The sequence below is a fragment of the Diabrotica undecimpunctata genome, chromosome 1 (assembly GCF_040954645.1).
Source record: "Diabrotica undecimpunctata isolate CICGRU chromosome 1, icDiaUnde3, whole genome shotgun sequence".
NCBI classification, from domain to species: Eukaryota; Metazoa; Arthropoda; class Insecta; order Coleoptera; family Chrysomelidae; genus Diabrotica; species Diabrotica undecimpunctata.
Genome location: NC_092803.1, coordinates 140346605 through 140370981, shown reverse-complemented (window position 1 = coordinate 140370981; position 24377 = coordinate 140346605). Strand labels below are relative to the sequence as shown.

General features: G+C 30.3%; 1 protein-coding gene across 3 annotated transcripts in view; it reads left to right on the top strand.

Moving 5' to 3' along the window:
- LOC140432298 (phenoloxidase-activating factor 2-like) overlaps positions 1 to 24377 on the top strand; it is a 42759-nt gene that overhangs the window by 5513 nt on the left and 12869 nt on the right. For 2 of the 3 annotated variants that reach the window (XM_072520120.1, XM_072520119.1), the window contains exon 2: positions 22530 to 22871. In XM_072520120.1, the coding sequence (XP_072376221.1) occupies positions 22530 to 22871 (342 nt within the window). Of the gene's footprint in view, positions 1 to 11467; positions 11860 to 22529; positions 22872 to 24377 lie in introns of those variants that run through there. The other variant, XM_072520118.1, reaches the window with a different exon arrangement.

Below are 24377 nucleotides of genomic sequence, written 5' to 3'. Positions count from 1 at the left end.
ATACAAAGTATACGTACCCACATTCTTTAACCAAAAAAAGGAGTTATTAAACAGGTTGATATTGACTTAACGGAATTGGAATTAAACCAGATCATTAAACCTAAATTGGGATATAATTTTAAAATTATAAATTTTAAGAGAATGAAAAGAAAAAATGGGGAAGTAGAGATCCCTACATGCACAGTTATTGTTACATTTAAAGGACAAATGATCCCTTCTCAAGTAATCATAGAAAAACTTATTTATGATGTAGAAATATATATTCTACGGGTGGTACAATGTAATAAATGTTTTAGATACCTATGGTCATATAAGCAACTAATGTAAAGGACAAATCAGCTGCCCTTATAGTGGAGGGGAACATGAAGCCAATGATTGTCAACAAAGAGAGGAACCGACATGTGTCTTATGCGGCTGAAATCACATAGCAAATGACAGAAAAAAATACAGTGAATTTTCAAAGCAAAAATTTGTTGAGAAATTGATGGTTACTGTAAACATTTCATACACAGAAACTAAAGAAAAATACGAAAACAGCTACGCAATACAGCTACTATACAGCAGTCATAAATAAAAAAACGGCGTATTGAAAATAATAACAACAGATCAGGATACTCTGAAGAACATAAAAAACTTGTTGAAATTCCTAGGTCATCAAATGCAGTGGAATTTGGACAATTTAAAAACATACCAGCATATAGATGCCAGTCTGAAGGGACACAAAATATAAATCAAGAAATGAAGGAGTTTATGTTACACATGGTTAAAAATATTTTACAAAAATAGGTACTTTTAATTCTTATCAGATCAAAATTTGTTAAAATCACTTGAAATAAATGTAAACCAAAGTCTTATGTCGCAATTTTCGTAGTTTTACAGTATAATATTAGATCTGTAATTCATAATAAGGGAAGCATAAAAAATTTTTTGTGGGACAAAAATATTTACAAGTTACAACCATTTACTGATCTTAATACATTTACACCTTTTTCTCCTTTTTTACTAAGTGTTTTATATGCTCTTTCCATAGTTATTTCGTATCTAGAATAATTCCTAGATATTTAATTGATGGTATTACTGGAAAGGGTGATATCTTGAATTGGTACTAAATTAGGTACTTGATTTTTTGTGGAGAATATACATAACTGTTTTTTGATTTGAAATATTTTAACCTATAAATTCGCAGCAGTTTTTTAATTCACTATGCGCCTTCTCTACCATATTGCAACCGAGGGTAATTTCGCATCGGTCGTTGTAAATTATTAAATCGTCGGTATATTCTAATATCTTGACAGAACTTTGAACTCTATTTTCTATTTCGGCTGTGTATATCAGATATAGAATGGGGTTTAGAATTTCTTTCACCTATTATTTTATTACCTATTCTTAATGAGGTTATTTTGTTGTTGAATTATTTTATAATTTGGTGGGCAAAGTCTATATTAAGGTTGGTCAAAAGGGTGGTCTATATTAAACGTGGTCAAAACTAAGGGTTATTATAAGGGTGGTCAAAAATCGAATGTCTGCAACTATAGATCTATTGCTTTACTATCGGTCCTATCCAAAATTATTGAGAGACTTAAAAAAACCCACTTATGTCCTTTCTCGTTGAAAACAATATTTTATCACAAAGTCAGTTCGGTTTTTATTTAATAAATGTACCAGTGATGCTATGTTTTCTCTACTACATGAGGTCTATCAAGCACTAAACAATAATCTTTACACCGCCACTGTTATTTGTAACTACGCCAAAGCTTTTGATTGTGTAAACCTCAACATTTGATAAAAAAAACTAAATTTTTACGGAATTCGAGGTATTCTTTGAATTGGTTCCAACGTTACTTAAAAAATAGGAAACAACTCGTTAGAGCAAATAATACTGACTCTACTCACAAAAGAATTATATGTGGATTACCACAAGGTTCTTATCTTTATAAATGACATCACTAACTTAAAAATCGATGGTAAATTTTTCTTTTTGCTGATAATACCAGTATAACCTAGAGGAGCACTAATATTGCAACTCTTCATGCAACGATTACTTCTGATCTACTTAAAATAAAAACCTGGCCCGACTCTAATTTACTCTCTTTTAACGTGGATAAGACAGTAGCATTATCCTATAAAGGAGCTTTTCAACCCTTGCTTCTTAATAACAGTCAGATCAGTATTGTTGATTCTGTAAAATTTCTTGGTATTTTTACATTTAACATTACAGGATTTTAACTCTTCCCTCTTTATATATTTTAGAAACTGTTTGCATAGTTCATAAACACCTACATGTTTTTCCAACCAGACATAATCATGACAACTCCACCAGAAATTCAACCCTTGATATGTAGTTACTGATCTTATCCAATGAGTTAGTAAAGAAATCTATATTATATTCGGCAAAAAAATTCCCTTTGCAACATTTTTCCTTAAGTTCCGTAAAATGACAAAAACCTATCTATCTAAGAGACCATATTATTTAGTGGAAGAGTTTCTTTACGAATAACTAAGAAATTACAGTATGTTTATGTACAAATAACATAAAGTGTATATATATATATATATATATATATATATATATATATATATATATATATATATATTAAACCTAGAGCTAAGATTAATACTATTATAAAAATTAATATTAAACTCACCAGTCTTCCGGGTTGAACCGCGTCGATATCCATTTTGTCGAGCTTTCGACATCCTCTCTGATGTTTTCTTCAGGTCTTCCGAGGTCTTAGTCTCCCGAGCCCCCAGACACTACTGCACTCACTAGTCACTGCACTACTACGGCTGGGACCAGGCGTATATGTTCTTTCCGAACATATATATATATATATATATATATATATATATATATATATATAGTTTGAGTTTAGTTCTTAAACCTTAATATATATTTTTTTAGTGGATTTTCTTGGGCTTAGGTTCATAAAAAAAAATTTGATTTGGTACTAAGGCATTTTCATATATTTTTTCGACGTTTCGGCAGGAAATCCATGCCTTTTTCAAGAAGTAATATTGACTAAAAAAACATTTTATGACAGACATAATACGATTTAAAAGATAAACTTTTGACTTACCAAGCATGTAAAAATTTGTTACTAACAAGTAGACGTCACAATTAAAATAATATTAAAAACATAGGATATACCCACTAAGTCACTACATGTAAAATATATTTTAGATCTAATGTGTTGTTTATTGAAGTTAGTTTATCGTTTAAACAACCAGTTATTTTAACATCATAGGCGTTCTGAGATTGTCTTTTTATGTGTTTTTAAATTAAGTTAAAATATATTTTGTTCAAATTTTTGACATCTTTTTTATCATTTATTGCATTATTATTTTTTTTTATTTGTATAGACTCTAGAAGCTCTCTCTTTTTCCTGTTGGGTTCACTTTTTAGGATCTTGGTTTTCTCAAAATCAAATTTATGTTTTTTTTCGTTTTCATGTTTTGTGAGGGCGGTTGAGTTTTTTTTGTCATATTTGTGGGAACGTATTCTTGAGTTAAGTAGCTGACTGGTTTGTCCAATATAAACTCCATCACAATTCGAGCAGGGAATTTCATATACAACATGCGATCTTTTTAATAGAGGGGTTTTTGTTTTTAATCTTGTAAAATTCTTTTTCAAAAGATTGTGCCCTTTATGAGCAACCATAATATTATGTTTGGACAGAAGATTTGCAATTTGTTCTGATAATCCTTTTATATAGGGAAGAGACATATAGTTTTTCTTTACCGTGTTGGTTTCATTGTTATTATTGTTATTGTAAAATTTATGCAGTCGCGATTTGAAAGTGTTGTCGATAAGGTGGTGTGGGTATGAATTAAGTGTTAGTGCTGTTTTTGCTTTTTTAATGGCCTGAGGTCTATTAATAGGATCGGATAATCTAATAGCTCTATCGGCGAGTCCGATAACTACTGATTTCTTTTGAGACAGGGGATGATGAGAGTTGAAATTCAGATATCTCGATGACCAGGTTTTTTTGGTGTACCATGAAGTAGTTATAGTGCTGTTTTCTCTATGTAAGGTCAGGTCCAGAAAATTAATTTGATGATTTTTTTCAATTTCTAATGTAAATTTTAGTTTTTGGTGAAAGTTATTGAATTCATTTAGTAAAATATCCATTTTATCCTCTGGTGCTGCGCTCAAGCAGTCATCTATATAGCGATAGAAAAAAGGTATATCATAATCTATTTTATTTAAAACAATTTCCTCTAGATGCTCTAAAACTAATTGAGCGATGGCACTGGATATGCTAGCACCCATAGCACATCCATCTGTTTGTTGGAAGATTTTGTTTTTATATAGGAAATAGGTTGTTATGGTGTTAGTGTAATATGTTGTATATGAAATTCCCTGCTCGAATTGTGATGGAGTTTATATTGGACAAACCAGTCAGCTACTTAACTCAAGAATACGTTCCCACAAATATGACAAAAAAAACTCAACCGCCCTCACAAAACATGAAAACGAAAAAAAACATAAATTTGATTTTGAGAAAACCAAGATCCTAAAAAGTGAACCCAACAGGAAAAAGAGAGAGCTTCTAGAGTCTATACAAATAAAAAAAAATAATAATGCAATAAATGATAAAAAAGATGTCAAAAATTTGAACAAAATATATTTTAACTTAATTTAAAAACACATAAAAAGACAATCTCAGAACGCCTATGATGTTAAAATAACTGGTTGTTTAAACGATAAACTAACTTCAATAAACAACACATTAGATCTAAAATATATTTTACATGTAGTGACTTAGTGGGTATATCCTATGTTTTTAATATTATTTTAATTGTGACGTCTACTTGTTAGTAACAAATTTTTACATGCTTGGTAAGTCAAAAGTTTATCTTTTAAATCGTATTATGTCTGTCATAAAATGTTTTTTTAGTCAATATTACTTCTTGAAAAAGGCATGGATTTCCTGCCGAAACGTCGAAAAAATATATGAAAATGCCTTAGTACCAAATCAAATTTTTTTTTATGAACCTAAGCCCAAGAAAATCCACTAAAAATATATATATATATATATATATATATATATATATATATATAATAAAAAACTATATTCCTATTTAAAATTTATATTAAAAAAATTTCATATTTCTCAACCACGAGCATATAAATTTTTAACGCCCTATATATGATAAATTTTATAAAAATAATTATAGCTAGTTTTAAGAGAGTATTTCACAGAATTGTTTACTAGCGCCATGAACAATGTATTTCAAGCAAACAATTAGGGACGACTAGGGTTGATGGTTTAAGAAAGTGTTCGTCGAACTGTTTATTAAAACCACGGACAATATGTTTTAATTAAACTAGAAACTGAAACTTCGGGGTAGAGAACTCGAAACATGATATGTACTGCAATTACAACTACCTTAAAATGTTACTGTTTGAAAGACACTTAGACAATTAATACATACGTTAAAAATTTTAAAAAACAAAATGAAAGACGACATGTTAAAACAGTCGTCGTTGCACACTTGATTTCAGTCACATTTCACGAGCAGAAAGAGAGAGGAGAAGAGTACTACCAACTGTATTTCCCGCTCAATTTCTAGTTGGTAATACAGTTGGTAGTACTCAAAATTCACAAACAGTATTTTGTTAGACATTAGTTTGAAATTTGTTTTTTGTATTTTCTTCAAGCTATTTAAACAATAATTGTCCCCCCACTTTCTCTCTTTCTGCATCCAATCTGCCTACCAATTTCTCTTCCAAACCCTCTTCTGACTCTTTTTTATTTGCAGTTATTCTTTTAACTGAGACATACATTACCCTGTCTTTAACAAATATACGTTATCTTCCCAAGATTTGATTTGAAAAATAGACTTCAAATATATCTTGTCTGTCTTTCTCCGAAAATAAATGGCAAAACATACTAATATTCCGTTTTCGTGTACTACATTTGCAATTACATCGATCTTTTACTGCTCTTTTTTTCTTCTGCTCACTAAACTTCCATTTCCCCTCATTTGTTTTCTTTGGCCATAAATAAGCTTCGCCCTATAGTCTTCTTTTCTTGTTCGTCTGTTTCTCCTAAGTCTCCCTGTTAACTAAATGTCTTTTTGACCGTTTTCGTTCAGTTTTAGTTATCTCCTCAACTTATTGAGCAACATTTTGAGTAACTTCCCCCAAGTTAATATTAGCCACGTTTTCACGATGGTTTTTTCATTGAAGTCACGTTCAGCAACAGTCTCAGTTCTCAGTTACTTCACAGAAGTCAATATTAGTCACCTTTTCATTATTTATTTTTTTATTAAAGTAAATCGACTCGTCGAAAACAAGTTCAGCCTCATCTATTCTTATTAAGTTATCTATTCCAGTCTCTCCATCAGTCTCAATAATTTCATTCAGTGTTGCTTCAATCAAAATCAAATTATTTGTATCATCTTGGGATATAGAATCTACCAAAGGATCTACATTCTCGTCCGTAATGTAAGGTATCTCTTCAGTAATTGTAAAGAAGTTCCAAGGTAGCTGAATTGATCATTATCTTGAGCTACAAAAATGTCCAAATTTTCTATAGAAATTCTTTCAAAATATCTTTTGACTCACCGTTCCTATCAATCAGTGCCAGATTCACTAACCGTTTGCCACGAGAAAACATGCTGAAATCGTAAAGAGAAAAAATTCAATAAATGAAGAAACAATACTAGATACGTAGGGTAGACCGGGGTCGAAAGTAACATTTTTAATTAAAACACCAATTTCGGGAAAACTATTACAGATATAAACAAATTTTCTCGTTCAGGCCTTAATTGCATGTTTAAGCAATATTAAAATAGGTTATTAAGGTTTTTAAATAATTATGGTTTTTAATTATTTGTGAAAAATTGTCGTAGAGGCAAATGTTACATTTGCCCCAACCCTGGGGCGGTTGTAACATCACGTGGGGTCGATAGTAACAGTTATCAAAAGCTTTAACAAATGATGTTTATTCAATGTAAGTACAAAAGTTATACAAAAGTACAAAAGAAGTTATATTCTTACGTAAAATAAAAACAAAAACTTATGCTATACCAGGAGGAACAGTGAACTTTACCTAACAAATTTTATGCTGTACGGAGAGGAACAGTGAACTTAACCTAACAAATTATGGATCAATCTGATTCGCAATTATGGCAAACGTATAAACTTTCTTGACTTGTGCATTCTTCATGTGACCAACGTTTATATTCAATGCATTGAACCCAACCTTCCCCTGGCTTACTTGAACCATATGGTTCACAGCATATAAGGCAAAAACACTCTTCGTCTTCTTCATCACTCTCTTGTTGTTTTTTTAAATGATTTCCTTTAGTTAAGATTTTTTGGTTTTAGTTTAGGGTCAAGAAAATTTTTGTTAATGCTTTTTTTCTTCTTCTCTTCATATTCTGTCCTAATTTCTTCCTTTTCAGGGGTATCTGTGTATATGGCCGATTTTCTTTTCTTTTTTCCTTTATTTCCTTCTTTTCTAGGCGGCGCTTTGGGGAAAGGTCTGACTGCTTCCTGTGTAAACTCCTCAGCTGAAGAAACACGTGAAGTTGAAGCTGTAGTAATATTATTTAGTTCATTGTTGGTTTCATCTGTGATAAAAAAAAAATGTCGCTGGTGCGGGTTCTTTATTCTGTTGATTTATCTGGTTATCTGGTATAGGTTCATCGTCTCTTTTTCCTGATTCTGTCGTGTTAATTTCAACATCGTTGGTAAGTTTATTTGCTGGTGGAGGCCGATCTGTGACATAAGACGGTGCATAATCTCAAGGTGTAAATATATTCCTATTAAAAGGAAATATTCTCGTGCATCTAAAGCCTGCTTGGATGTTGCTGGATGTCAGTACCATCGAAAGTGCTGTAGCTACTAAGGATGGGATATTATAAATGGTTATAGTTTTCCCTGGATTGCTTCGCATCCATGAATCGCAACCCAAATTAATTGCTTTTTCTAATGGCCCATATACAATGCGATCCAACGGTTGTAACTTATGAGAGCAGTGAGGCAGGAAGGATAACACAACAATGCCGTTCTCAGAGCAATAATCTAGTCTTCTTCTTAAAATGCCCTCTCCTCAATGGAGGTTGGCTACTACAATTTTAAAATCTTCTCTATCTTCGGCTGTTCTTATTAGCTGTTCAAAATTTAGCCCTGTCCATTGTCGGATGTTTCTGAGCCACGATAGTCTTTTCCTTCCTAGGCCTGTCTTTCCCTCGATTTTTCCTTTCACTATAAGTTGGGCATATTGGTACTTAATATTTCTCAGTATGTGGCCTAGGTATGATGTTTTTCTAACTTTTACTGTGTTAAAAAGTTCTCTTTCCTTGCCTATTCTATGCAGCACTTCTTCGTTTTAGGTATGCGATGTCCATGAAATTTTGAGCATTCTCCGGTAGATCCAATTATCAAAGGCCTCCAATTTATTTACGGTTGATGTTTTTAGGGTCCACGTTTCAACTGCATATAGAAGAGTCGACCAGACGTAGCATTTTGATAAACGTAGTCGAATTTCGAGTTTTATTCGAGAATCACAAAGCAGTTTTTTTATTTTTTCGAAAGATTTTCTGGCCTGTTCTATTCTCGAATAATCTAGTGCCTGAATAGAAATATGAGATGCGTGATTATCTAGTAGCAGCAGGATTTTGTGATCGGTAGTTGCTGACGTATATTTCCGAAAGTGTTGTAAGAATTTAAGAAATTCACTTTCTTGCATCCACCCGCTTGCGTTTCCCGCGCCTGTACTTCCAGTTGGACCATCTCGAATAAAATGTTCCTGGTACTGAATCCTCGGAAATATAAACATTGGAGGAACAAAATTTCCAATAGCATTTACCGCGCAGATTAACGTGACTAAGTTTCCATGTTCGGCAGACGTCAATGCTCCAACTTGCCTTGTTCCCTTTTTAGTGACAATTCTATTGGGCCTTTGGACTGTTGTGATCCCAGTCGCATCGACATTGTATATGTCTTTAGGTTCGAATTTATATTTGTCCATAACTTTCTACAAATTATCAAAAAAACAGGAAACATTATTCTCATTAAAACTAGTGGCACGAGCTAAACTTGTTGGTTGTGCGCACCTTAACGAGAGTTAGGTTGTCGCTTCACAAATCTGCTGAACCAATCTTCTGTAGCCATCTGGTTTTGCTCCCACTGTGGCAGCATTGCTAACTTATATTTATTGGCTAATTCATATGCAAACTTTCTGATTTCAACCAAAACAGGGACAAAAACCATAATATATGTTTGCCGCTCTTACAATATAATTTGCCATATTTTTTTCTTAGTCTACGGTAAAACTTTGTTCCAAGCTCTATAACCCATGGAAACAGAATTATTTAAACCCTCACCTGGTGCTTCCTTTTTAATTTTAAATCGTCTTAAAGAAACATGACACAAATCGTACTTCTTTGCCGCTGCATGAATGGATATACCATTTTTTATTTCGGCGTATGCAGCTTCATAAGTTGCATTATCTTTGGAACCTCTATTACTTCTCCTAATTTTTATACGAGGCATTCTGGAAATAAAAAAAATGATATATTAAAAAACCAGAATGCTTAAAATCATTAGCGGGGTCGGTTGTAACGTTACAATCGCCCCCTCGACAGTATGTTACGTTCGGCCCCGACTTTACTTTTTAAAAACTTTTTAATTTTTGACAATGAACAACGGTAAATGTAGACAGTTACTTGTGTTTATATTATCTTCAAATATCTAAACTAACTATATATCCAAGATAAATACGTAGGTATACCTACACATAAAAATAATGAATCCCTCACAACCACATTAAAAAATTTATTAAAAGTTCATAATTTGACTAATTTTATATTATTTTATAGAGCTCAAAAGTCTCTCAAACTAATAAAACAATTTTATAAATTAAGTTAGAAAAACTCTTATATCAATATAAGTTAAGGTTCAAAACCTCTAAATTCAAAACGTTGTAACATCCTAATACACTCAACGACTAAATAAAATTTAACACAAAATATTTTAGTGACCGTTGTTGCAATGTTTAAATTTTCTTATCATAATTATTAGTAATTGGTTCACTAACCATATAGCATTTATTATAAACTAGAATCTTTGCCAGCAGTAACAAAGTAAATAATAATAAATTGAGATACTTGATGAGTCTCTTTCTTAAACACACTGCAGTGATCCAAGAAGTTTGGGAGGTTATGGAATCAAACAAATGACACCTGTAGATCAGAGGTTTACTTAAACTTCTACATAATGCGCTAAATATCGAAATATTTCGTTCTTAAAATATGTGAAAGATGGCAGGAGTTGTGATACATAAAAAAGACCAAAATATATGAAAAACGAAAAAAAGTAGTTAAGAGGTTGTTTTGGAGTTTAGGTATCAATATCCGCAACAAAGATCTCCATCGGGAACTTCGTATAGCAACAATTAAAGAAGAATACAAAAGATTGTCAAGGGTTACGAAAACCGATAGTAACCTGTCTTAGGTTACTCTTACTGATAACCATGGTGTTTGTTTTCTTTACATTTATTGTTAAACCAGTATCGCAAATTGTGTTTCGTATCGTCTGCAGATCTTTCTCTTGACTGTATCGTCAGCACAGTCAACAATAACGATTTTATTTGTAGTTTTACCATTTATCTTGATCTCTTCGGTACAGTTTTTAAGTGCTTGTGTAAATAATTTTTCGGAGTATATATTAAATAGAAATTTTGACAGTACATAGCCTTGTCTCATTAACCTTCTTATCTGTTGCGCATACGTTCCATTTCTATCTAATGTTACCACAGCCTGTTGGTTCCAATAGAGATTTCTCACTATTTGTATTTGGGGTTGTTGGTTTTTGGTAGCGGACCTAAAGTCGATAGTAGCCATACTGTAGGTATCTCGCTAGATTTATAATATCTCTTCAGATTTTCAGATCTTCCGTCCACGATCTTTTTGTGTTCATAAAAATATCTTCAATATATTTAGTCCACACTTGTTTTATTTCATATGGATTGTTAATACGTTTATTGTTTTTGTCAATTAATCGGGTTGGTGTTTTTGTTTGTGACTTTTCACTTTAACTTTTTTATGTAAGTTGTAATGCTCCAGCTTTTTCTGTAATTCCTCCATCTCAATGCATGTTTTCATAATCCACTTTTAGTTAGCCTCTTTTATTTTGTTCCTTATTACTATTTCCAGTTTTTTTTCAAATCTTTAAAGGTTGCAGATTGCAGAGTTGCTTTTGCAAAGTTTCGCTCTGTGTCTTTAAAACAGAATTTTTGATTTTGCTTTCCATAATCTATACATTCTCAGTGTTTTTCATTTCTAATGTTAATTTTAAAATCCATTGCAGTAAAACTTAAATAGGGAACATGCCATATTTAATTTTATTTTTAACAGCTTTTATCCCTGGCCTAAAAGTTGAAATAAAAAATATGTATTTTAGTCTTTAAAATCAAATTAGCTTATTAAGTACTCCACAGAAAGACAATTAAACAGTCCAATGATTAAACGGTGCATTTAAATCACATTTAGTAATAACAAACTAAAGCTACAAACTAGAAAAATCGAAAACCATATGGCAAAAATGCTACGTTTTATATTTTTTATTGCACTGTTCTTTTATGTATTTGCCCAACCATCAGATGTTGACGATTCTATTCGAAGAAAAGTAAATGAAATTTATCCAAAAATTGAAACTAAAACTGAATCCGAAGAGTTAGAAGAAGTTACCGAAAACACTATTACTAGTTATGGTGCTACTGAGCAATGTGGGGAAGGTTCTACCAAGGGGTTAAAAAAATGTGTGCAGTATTATTTGTGCGATCCAAAGACTAATATGATAGTGACTACTGCAATTACCGATAAACATGGGATCGTTGATATCAGGTAAATTATATGGGTTGTATTACAGTAGATACTTGCCAGTTACTAGTAGTTAGTGGCCAGTATTTATTGGTTTATATTACTTTTAAATTAATAGTTCAAATAACAAAAATTCAAATTAAATAGCAAATAAATATATTGTTTTTCAAATGTTATAACTTTTTAGATGAACGAAATATTTAGTAAGTAGTACTAGTAGTTCTAATATTAGTAGTAGAACAACTACGAGCAATCATTTTTATTCTTCGAAAAAAATAAGTCTTCGCTGACTACGTTAGAAAACGGAGCTTTGAGGATTATTGGGATACGCAGCGGTAAAATAAGTGTACTCTTTTAACTGAGTTTCAAGCTTTCGAAAATTTAGTATATGTGGGACAAACCTCACGCAGTTTAAATAATCGCTTAATTAGTCACCGGAGTGATAGCAGATTAAATCCTGAAAGATCTGCTTTAGACAAAGAACATCATAAAATGAATTATGAATCTGTCAAAGTTTTAGCTATAGAGTCTAACTACAGAAATGGCATTCATTTCTCAGAATTCCAATACAATGAACAAGAGAAGTGATATAAATCAATTAAGCACTATTTACTCCTACCTATTATATTTGGATAACCATTCTCTATTCCAATGATGTCTCATCAATTGATTTATTGTAATTTTTCAAATTTCATTCTTCTATCTTAAAAAAAAAAATTTAATTTACAATTTTGGTTTCAAATAACTTTCTGGTAAATTTTGATTTATATTCTATTAATAGTAATACTTCATAAGAATAAGATAAAATAATAAAATAAGAAGTTGCGTCATTTGCAATGTCCAAAATGACGTTTTTTCTTAATCACAATTCACAGTTGGCTGGCACACTTCGCCTTTAAACAATTTTTTTGATTTTGTCTTTTTCTTATGTGTCAGTTTATATAATTTGTCAATTTAAAAAAATTTTTTACACCATGTATTTTTTAATTTTTAACTCAGTTTATGAGTGGTGCATAAAATTGTCACGTGTTAGTGTAACATCCAAGACATACTAATCTCAATAACGTAAGTAAAAAAACAACTTTTACATGTTTTAATAAAAATTTTTTTCGAGGATGTTTTACTAACATTAGCACTTTATTTCAGTTTTTTCCTGACGATGAAAATAAACATTTTCGAAACTCAGTTAAAAGAGTACACTTATTTCACCGCTGCGTATCCCAATAATCCTCAAAGCCCAGTTTTATATATATATATATATATATATATATATATATATATATATATATATATATATATATATATACAGTAGACTCCCTCTATAACGAGAACTGAAATGGCAGACTAATTACCTCGTTATAAGCGGATCTCGTTATATCCAACAACAATAATATTGTGCATACATATGAATATGTAGTTTTCTAAAACATTAACTTTCTATAGTGAAGCCATTAGGAGCAATATAAGATGCTAATAAATATTGTTTGAATGGCGTTTTTAAAACAAAGTTCTTTACTTTTATTGTCAATGAAATGCATTAAAACAAAAAAGAGTTGTTTACTTTTAGTGTCAATGATATATGTTAAAACAAAAAATCTGTATTCTGTAAATATGTATAAAGCGTATAAAGTTATTTTGTCATTTTTGACTGCTTTAAATTGTCCAGTATTCTATCTATCATATTTTCTAAAGATGTGAAACAGTTTTATGCTTCTTCATTTGCGTTTTGTCCTTGGATAAAGTTTCTGACAACCTTTAAAACACTTTCCACATCTTGTCTATTAGGACCCATATTATTAGGTGTGAATGGTCAACCCAATACAATGACACTTGTGAATCATAAATTTTACATTTCCGACTAAGAATCATAAATTGTAAGAAGTTTATTGCGGGCGGCCCGCAGTTAAAAAGGGTATTTATTTATAGCTACGGCCGGGCCAAAACGTAAAAAACACGTTTTGCAATCTTATTTTCTCTCGTTATAAGCAAATTTACCTCGCTATAAAGGGTTATAGTTCAATAGAAATTTCACGGGACATCTAATGTACCTCGTTATAGGCGAAACCTCGTAATAACCGTGTTCGTTATAAAGGGATTATACTGTATATATATATATATATATATATATATATATATATATATATATATATATATTTGTTTGGAAAAAATATAAATGTTTTGGATGGGTTGGAGTCAATAAAAGGGGCTATTGGTTAACTATTTATTATCTCCAGCTGTCAATTGTGTTTACAATTCTTATCAAGAGCTGCTAAAAAAGACAAAATATCTTGCAAAGTTGAACTAGAAAGAAAAAAAATTATTTGTTAACTCACCAAATAAAATTAGTTTGGTTAATAAAATTGCTGGAACTACATTTCAAAAAGAATTAATACTAAAATGCCCTTATCTAATAAATTCTTCCCTAAAATTTTAATAATTTGAAAAACATTTTCTTAACAAAAATAATTGAATTTCTACATAGTTTAAAGTAGCAACCAATTACAAATAAGCCTCAATGTCATAAATGCCAATTAAAAATTTTTACTTTTGAACATTATATTGTCAAAAATAAAATTTTGATTAAAAATTATTTTTTGTTTAGTAACAAAAAAGAAGATTTATTCACCATTGATAGATGTCTAAAAAAATGTAACAGATATATGGTTAATAAGTTTTTTGGATCAAATTAAAAACCATATCTAGTTTGGTTATTGTCTGTTTGAATTTTTTAAGTTGGAAAGAAAATGTAAACTCTATTAAATCGTCAGGTACACTTACGGGAAAGCCAAATAAATCCAATAAGTAAATGAATGATTTTCTTGATAATAAATATGTTAATATATTTCTGCGAATTCAATTAAGATATCGTAATATCCGTTTCATGCTTACTGTAATAAAAAAAAACAAATTTGTTGCTGTGGGAAAAATACAGTTTTGTATGTAATAATTACGCCAATATATTCACAAAAGATAAGATATGATTCTTAGACTAGTTGCTAGAGGTATTTTACGTTTATACCAATATCTGTCTGGGAATTAACCTCAATTGCAAAATTGGAAACACTTTATTGGCGTGTCAACTTCCAGCTCGACGAAACAAACTGTTTTGAAACCCATTTCCGAACCAGAAGTCGAAACATCAGTAAAATATGTCTTTCCAATCTTGAAACCGTGGTTAATTCCCATTATTAATAATATTAATTACCAAAAAAATATTATTAAATATAAATAAACGTAAGGAAGAGTGTTCGAGGTAAAATTTAATATTCTCACAAATTTTTAAGAAGTATTAGAGCCTATTATGATGTAGCGGATTTCCTCCCGTTGGTTACTAATATCAAAGTTTCTCAGAGTATATCACATTGGTTTTTTTTCCTTCGCACGTTCGATTCCTTCTAAAAATTTGTAAACCTCACCAGTAACCCATATATATTTCTAATGCTATTTGATACCTACTTATTGTTCCTTTTGTGTTATTTACATTTATACAGTCATAAATTGTTACATCACACGACACAGTGGCTTGTTAACTGCTATAAATGTATATAGAAATATAAAGATGTCTCAAAGCAATTATACATTTTACCTCAGCCAAAGAAGAAAAAAAGCTGAATAAATCTTATACAGGTATTTAAAGGTTTAAACAAAAACGATTATAATAGATTAAAAGAACGAACAACACGACTATCAAAAGGGCACTACCTTATCTTCGTTATTAATGAACGTATAGTGACATATATAGTGACAGATATATAGTGACAGATATCACATCACAGTCTCAATTTATATAATTTGTTTATTCTGTCTGTCTGTCCGCAAAGAAAACACCAGCGCAGGCATTACATATTCCCTTAGTTATTGGTCCGGAGCGTCTGATGCGTTAAATGAAAGGGAAGGGAATAAGGATTATATTAAGATAGAAAAAACAAACAAGGCGATTCTCAAAAGGGCACTGCACCTTATCTTCGTTACCAATAAATTTTTAGTGACATACGAGATATCACACGACAGTATCTATATATATATATATATATATATATATATATATATATATATATAAATGTGCACTCGTAAGTGAATGGGATGTTTTCGGTCAATTTGGAGATAAAAAAGGCAAGAGTTGTGCTACTTTATCTTTATTGAAGACGTTTCGCCTATTGTTCAATAAGCATCATCAGTTCATCTAAAAGAGTGTTATTAGCGATACATCTAATATGAAAAAACAATTAAGTAAATGATCTTACCTTTAAAAGATCTGTAGCATTACAATGTTGTTATTGCAAAGAAACATCAAAAAATTAATATAATAAATATAACAGCAAAAAATATAGAAACACAGAACGCTGGAAGATTCCCAATTTAACTAATTTGTTTTAAATTTCACTTTTGAAAACATTGATTGATTAAATCTATCAAAAAATATAATTGTCAATTTTGAATTGTTATATAAACAACGGCACGGCTAGGGTTCTTGACTGTTATGATCTTAAAGATATATATATATATATATATATATATATATATATATATATATATATATATATATATATATGTATACATATATAATATACAATATATATACAATATATATATATATATATACATATATATATATACATATATGTATATATATGTATATATATACATATATATATACATACATAATTTGCTTATTCTGTATGTCTGTCTGTCCATAACGAAATCCCTAGCGCCGGCATAACATCATATCTCTGTTATTATTTGTCCGATTGGAGCGTGCGATGCGTTAAATAAAACGGGAGGGGATAACGATTATATTTAGATAGGCGAACTATATAAAAACTCAAGAAGGCGACTACCAAAAGGGCACTACAGAGTATCTTCGGTATTAATGAACGTCTAGCGACATACAAGATATCATAGGGCACTATGGATAAAAAATATATTTACTATAAACCAAATTTTGATTTATTGACTTAAAGAAAGCCTCTGGCACAAAATAAACAATTTAACATACGATATAGCAAATAAAAGACAGGAATATAACGAATATATTAAGATAGAAAATAGATATCATAGGGTACTATGGATAAAAATAGATTTACTACAAGACAAATTTTGATTTATTGATTAAAGAAATCCTCTGGGTGAGTACAAAATAAACAACTGATCGAATCCCAACATACAACATAGCAAAATAAAGAAGAGGAAATAACGAATATATTAAAATAGAAAAAAATCAATCAGTTTTTCGTTGTTATCACCCGTGGAGAATCCATGACGACTGTTAGACCGAAGCATTGATTATAAACCACCCATGGGTGGTTTATAATCAATGACCGAAGTCTGTTTGTTACTAAGTTGCAAACAAGATACTACAGCTTATTTATATTGTACCGTTTTGTGCGCCTTAGAACGTAGTATTTTGCATTTTTTATATTCATTCATAATATCAAAACAAATCTTCATAGAATATTTTTGATGTGACAAAACAAAAGTATTGTAGTAGAACATCATAATGTTTAGAATCCCTATGCGTTAGAAACGGGCCACATTCTAGTTTTCGAATAAAAATGAAACATGATTAGTAATCTTAACCCGTAAGTATATGTATATAATTGAACAAGATACATTGATTTATTAATTAAATTTTTATACATTATCTGTGGAGTGTCAAAAACCAAAAATTACAGTTATTGGTCGGATGGTGACCTAATATTTTAGTACAATGGAACCAAATCGTTATAAAAAATGACGATATTATGATCTAATCTACCAAATTTTTATCAACTCAACCAGCATCTTGTTAATTTTATCTCACACATCCTGAGTTTACAAAGTCGATGATGTGGAAAAACCTCATAAAGGATTAAGACCAACACCAGGCCTTGACAATTTTTGTGGTTTGTACTAAATTTATAAATAATTATATTAGACACGTAAAATCTGTAAATAATTGTAATTAAAATGTGTTTTGAGAAAAATTAATAGGGGTAAGGGGGGTAAGTTGACGAATAGGCTAAAATAAAGCAGTGAGTACTCCCCATTTAATTGGTTTACCGCCAAATGTAGATCATCAGTTTGGCTATAAACAGCAAAGAGCCGTGTGTTTCATGAATGCCAGTTTGAATTTTATCCCACCATTTTTAATTTTCCTAAGAGTGAGAATGCAACCAGCATATATGGCCAACACGCCACCTGGATTCGTTGTGGTTGAACATAAAAGAGGTTGGATGAATTTAGAAAATTTCATAAAATACCTACACCTCTTTATCCAGCATGGATGATAACAATAGAATACTAATGTTAATGGACAAACATGCTAGCCATGTCACCCTATAAGCTATTAACCTGTGCCGGGAAATTTCTGTGATGAAATTAAACAGAATTATTGTTCTATAATATTATTATATGTTTCTATGTTGGTATGATACCAGTTGTTAGATATCAAACTGTAAAGTTATGATATAGATAATAAATGATTGAAGAACAAAGAATATTTATTTATTTATAAAGTATTTAAATATAATTATATCAATATATGTCATTAGAGACAAAACATAGTGTCACGTGTATTAAGGAAACAAAATTTATAGTATGCTGAACCGAAATATGTAAATTTGAGGTTACGTGTCTAGTAAAAGGCAAATTTGAAATTCTTATAAAAGCATGTAATGAATAAATATGGAGAGCAGAGCACCAGAACTATTTTCCTTAAATGATTTATATACGAGTAACTGGCTCAAGTGGAGACAGATTCAAAATTTTCATGTTGACTGCAGACAAAGATAAGAGAGAGGAAAAAATAAAGATTGCTTTGCTGCTACATGTTATAGGCGAAAACGGCATTGATATATTTAACACATTTCCAGAAAAATTATTACAAAATATTAATTATTAAAAAAATTTGATAAAAAACCAAGCATGATAATTCCTAAATATACAGAATCAAATCAATTAAATAATATTTTAGTAAAATCTATACTGAGCGTCGAGCGACTTTGTGGATTACATAGTAATTTACACAGACGCTTCTAAAAATCAAGCAGGAATAGGATGAGTTATGTATGTGCAAAATATCCACCAATGCAATAATTACAAATTATCTGGTGTTAGTAGCATCTTTTCTGCTGAACTTTAGCCATCGGAAAGAATGGATTGAAGAAAAAAATATTAAAATAGCTGTGATAATAAAAGACTCCAGCCTACAATATATGCAATTGAAAACACAGATTTCAGTTGACACAAATCTACAATTTTATGTAATATAAAAAATAATTTGTCTAAAGTGGGTGTTATACTGATATGGGCAAAAGGACATGCCGGTATAATAGGTAATGAGGAAGTGTACTGGTTGACCAAATATGGAATAACAAAGGGTATAACAACAATATTTGAAGTACGTCAAAAAATTTATATTTTTTGTGCATCAACAACAACTCCCTTCGCCACTTGAGTATACGATATGTCCCACTAAAATGGGGATTTAATGGAACACTAAGTGGAAACCATACGGAAAACTTTTTTATTATTAATTTTACGAAAAAAAATTATTCTTCATAAAAAGTTCTACATGTTCTAAAATTTAAAATACAATCATCTGATATCAAATGTTGTTAATAGTGTACGAGGTATGTAAAAAAATAGAAATTTCGCTCAAGAGTAAAGTACCCTTATAGTTTCACAATGTCGACAATTGTACTAAGAAAAGTTGATCAAAACGTTCAAATATATAATTACATACATTTACATTGAAAAAATAAGTTTTGTTATTTTTTACTAATTTTTTATTTTGAATAAACATTTTTATCTCTTGTGATAATAACCGTATCGTTTCTAAATGTTTTCTAACATTTTTGCATTATAAACACGTAATTAATGCATGTGGATTTATTTTGCCAATAGGACGAGACAGCAAATATCAAAGCGACTATAAAAATCCCTTTCTTTCAATGTGTGAATGATTTTTGGTCTAAATGGCTTGTATTTATTTAGTTTCAAAATTCTTGCTAGTGTATTTTTACTTGCAGTTTATTGCATCAACGACGTTCTCTTGCTCAATGAGAGTTTTTGATTTTCTATCACCAACAACATTACTTCAAATTGTGTATTCTGCAACCTGCACCCAGGTTTTTGCATTTTCAATTAAAATTATTTTTTATACTTCCAGTACTCTTCTACTTCTCTATACCTATTTTTATATCGTTATCCCACAATCAAAACAATTTCAATTTTATCTTCTGTACTAAGTACACTGTATCACTGTATCCTAGATTTCACGTAACTAAATACAACTGATGTTTTGAAAGTAAATATCAAACATATTGTTACGAACATGCATTCGGCGTGGCCCGTGTAACGGTTGCATCTCGAAAGCGACTAGAAGTTTTCAGCGATGTATGGAATGCGGAAGGGATCGACCGGTCAAATAGGCGAATTAGAGGTGGGATACTCCAGAACACTCTAGTACATAATAACTTTTGTATATAAACATACCTTCTAGGAGTTAAAGTTTAGTTGATAAGATATTACCGAACTGTAAACTTATAAATAAATATATTTATATAAATTCTAACCGCTCGTTTTATTTAATCTCGCTACAATATTTTGCTATAAACAATTCATATGTTTATCAGTGCATCCTAGATTTCATGTAACTGCAGTTAAAGTTGCATTCATATTCTAAACAAAAATGTGGATATGTCGAGGTATTAGTAGAATGAGGGGAAAATAAATATCTATTTTTTTCCAGTAATAATGTTATATTAGTTACATTAGTTATGTATGTTCCTATTTGCAAAATAAATGTACATGTATTAATTACGTGTTTCAATTGCAAAATTGTTAGAAAACATTTGGAAACGATACGGTGATCACAAGAGATAAAAATGTTCATTCAAAATAAAAAAATTAGTAAAAAATACCGAAACTTATTTTTTCAATGTAAATGTATGTAATTATATATTTGAACGTAGTTTTTAATTTTGATCAACTTTTCTTAGTACAATTTTCAACATTGTGAAAATATAAAGATACTTTACTCTTGAGCGAAATTCATATTTTTTTATATACCTCGTATACTATTAACAAAATTTGATATCTGATGATTGTATTTTAGATTTTAGAACATGCAAAACTTTTTATGAATTCGTAAAATTAATAATAAAAAAGTTTTCCATATGGTTCCAACTTAGTGGGACATTGTATTAGCTGTGTGCAAGTACTTGGAGGGGATTTAAAAAATGATCGTGCGTGTGTAGTGGTAAAATCTTGCAACTTTGTTAGCATATTTCATAAGTAGTTATTGAAGAAAATGCTGTGTTATAAATTGTAAAAATACAACAAAAATAGTAAATTCAAGTTCTATCGGTTTAAAACTTGTAAACACAAATTAATGCAACGAGAAAAGTAAATTTATATCATAATAAAGCAGAAGTAACTAACGTAACAAAAATTCTGCATTCTTACGCCCGATTTCGTAATAAGTTTAACGTGAACATTAAATTAAAGTTCACTTTATAGTGTAAATTTTCATAATATAAAGTTCACTTTAAAGTGTCAATTTCAATAATAATCATGTTGGTTCAAGTTTGTTTTTAAATTTAAAAAAATAAAATCCTAAATATTTCTTCAAGTTCGGATTACGCCACCCAAAAGTTGACAGGAAATGAATTAATAATTTAAACCAATGTGATGTATGTTTATTTGAAAGGTTTAAATTGACGAAAGATACAGTTATGCAATTTAGTGTAAAATGAACATTAGTTAAAGTGTACTTTAGGTTGTCATTATGAAATCGGGTGTTTATGTCGGTCCAAAATATTGACAAGATATGCGATTATTAATTGTATTTTACAGTGGATATGATAGTTGGTTAAAAAGGTATTTTATGAATTATTTTCTGGAATTAAGTTTCTGGAACGCATCTTGAGTTGTGTCGATAGGACATTTGGATAAAAATATATCGAATTTTTACCGTCGAGCTGATACAAGTTTTATTGAACATTGATTTCACGCGCGTAACTGACATGTAAAATCGTAAAATCGACTGTCGCTTCAAGCTATGTTTCTAAAACAACGGTTCATTCTACACAAAAAAATGCTTATAAAAATTTTTGTTACATTTTTTATTTGGAACATGTTTTTAAGTTGTACAGATCCTTGGTAAATCGATTTTTTCATTTTTATCCCCCCCCCCCGCGATGGGAGTGTTAGGGAGAAGACCGGGGGTAAAAGTAGTAAACTTTTTTGCATCTTCTTTGAGGTCCCAAAATTAATATTCTCTACAAAATTCAGCTTGTTCGTATGATTTTTAAGCGTCAACTCTCCAAGGGACGACTGGACTAAATTCATTTTTTTTTTCGATATTTTTTGATTTTAAAATTTTTAGTAAAAGGTATAAATAAAATACCCAAACGGGCTATATCACAAATACAGAACGTTTTCGGAATGTAAATTCCATCATCAGTGTAACAAAGTGCACTGATGTGCACTTTGTTAGTGCAAAGTGCCACTAAAATATATGGGTGAAAACCCTTTAAATGTTATAAATTTACAAATATGTTACATTATATACTATTAAAAATTAAGATGTCTAAATTACCGTTGGAATTGGTAACATGGCAATGATATGGCTCTTTTGTGGTACATCATATACAGCCAGCTACAGGAACTTAGTTTCCTAGTGGATTTTTTTATATTTTTTTATTTTTTAGGTTTGGAAAAAGGGAGTGCGAAGAATTACTGGACGTGTGTTGTAAAATTAATCCAAATACACCTACCCCGGATCCCGTAACTCCAGTAGCTCCAGTAACTCCAGAACCAGTCACTACTCCTCCGATTGTAAAACCCAGCTTCTGTGGCATTAGAAACCCCAAGGGAATCGACTTTACAATTACTGGAAATTATAACAATGAAGCCGAATACGGAGAGTTTCCTTGGATGGTTGCAATTTTAAACAAAAACTATGTATTACAAGGGCTTGATAAGCCTCTTGTGTGTGGAGGTTCCTTGATCACTCCTAATGTTGTTTTAACTGGTGCCCATTGTGTTTACAGGTAAGACATCAGAATATTATTAGAACATAGAAAGTCTTGTAAAATAATATTTTTTAACAATATTTTACTGCAACTGCTCCAAATAAACCCCTAACCACGATTATTTACCAATTGTGGGCAATACCAGTTACTATCGATTGTTTTATTCCTTTTGTTTATTTTATTTATGTTGACGTTGGCTTTTGGTCATAAGTCATAGGTTTTTTTCAAACGTCACAAAAGTATTAATTTTTGTGACGTGAATGACAATATAAAAATGTTACTTTTACGCCTAGACATAAAAGTGAACCAATTTTACGCCTAGGCATAAAAATTTAAAAGTCAAAAGCTCAAAAGCTTCGTAAACCGCAGTGGACTTGGTGGGCAACAATCCTTCGGTTACAGTTTTTGCAGTACACAAAATATCTGGAGGAATACGCGATGCATCTTCGGAATCAGACATAATACTCGTACTTTTAGGCGACAATAAGCACACACGTTCACAAAACTTACCGAGTAGCACAAAAATCGGTAATTTTTCTTATATGTCAAAGTGACAATCAATAGAAGTAATCATAGTAACATAATAATAATTATTTGCGACTTTTGAAAAAAATGGTATGTTCTATTCGGAGTAAAATCAATTTTTGTGCCTCGGCTTAATGTAATAAACAACTTATGTGTATTAAAATTTGCTATATAACAATCCGTAAAAAATTTTAATTTTTGTTATATAGCAAATTTTACGTATCTTGGTTAGTTTTGTTTTTATTTAAAAAAAAAAATATGGTGTTTTTAAAAATGTTAAAAATATTTTTTTCGGTATAACTACAATTTTTTTCAAAACTATTTATTTTAAATTCTCAAAAGTTTTGGATCTCAGTACTGATGCTTAAATAAAGTGAATTTAAAATGGTTAACGTTTAATTACACTTAGGGTAAAAATAGCAAGGGTAGTATTGCTGTTTTATCTCACGAAAAACATTATTTTTATCATAACTCACTTAGATCATATGCTAGAAAGTTCTACAAAGTTATTTCGATGTTTTTTTAATTACTTTAAAAAATATATTATAAATTTTTCCAGTAAAAGTGGCCGTTTTCCTGTTATTATAGGTTAAGTTTTTAAAATGTTTCTGTAAATACTCAGTTGTCACCTTTGTAGCGACAAGCTAATTACGAATAATAACTTTTCTATTAAAAAATTAAATAACAGATCACATATTAAAATTTACATTTTCGCAGTGGTAATACTTATACAAAAATATATTTATTTCTTCTTTAACGTTGCTGACGTTGCATTTTTCATGTATGGAAAACGAAATATTATATTGTAAGTAATGACATTACAAGAGACCAGGCCGATAATATTTGAGTTTATCGTCTGGCTTTTAAAACAAAGAATGTGTGTTTAGTTTAGTAATCAATCAGTCACAATTTGCATCGGTCCGCGATACATACAAAAAACACTTCCCTTCAAGAATTAATTACGTTTTACGAAAATAAATATTATTAACAGTTTCTTCT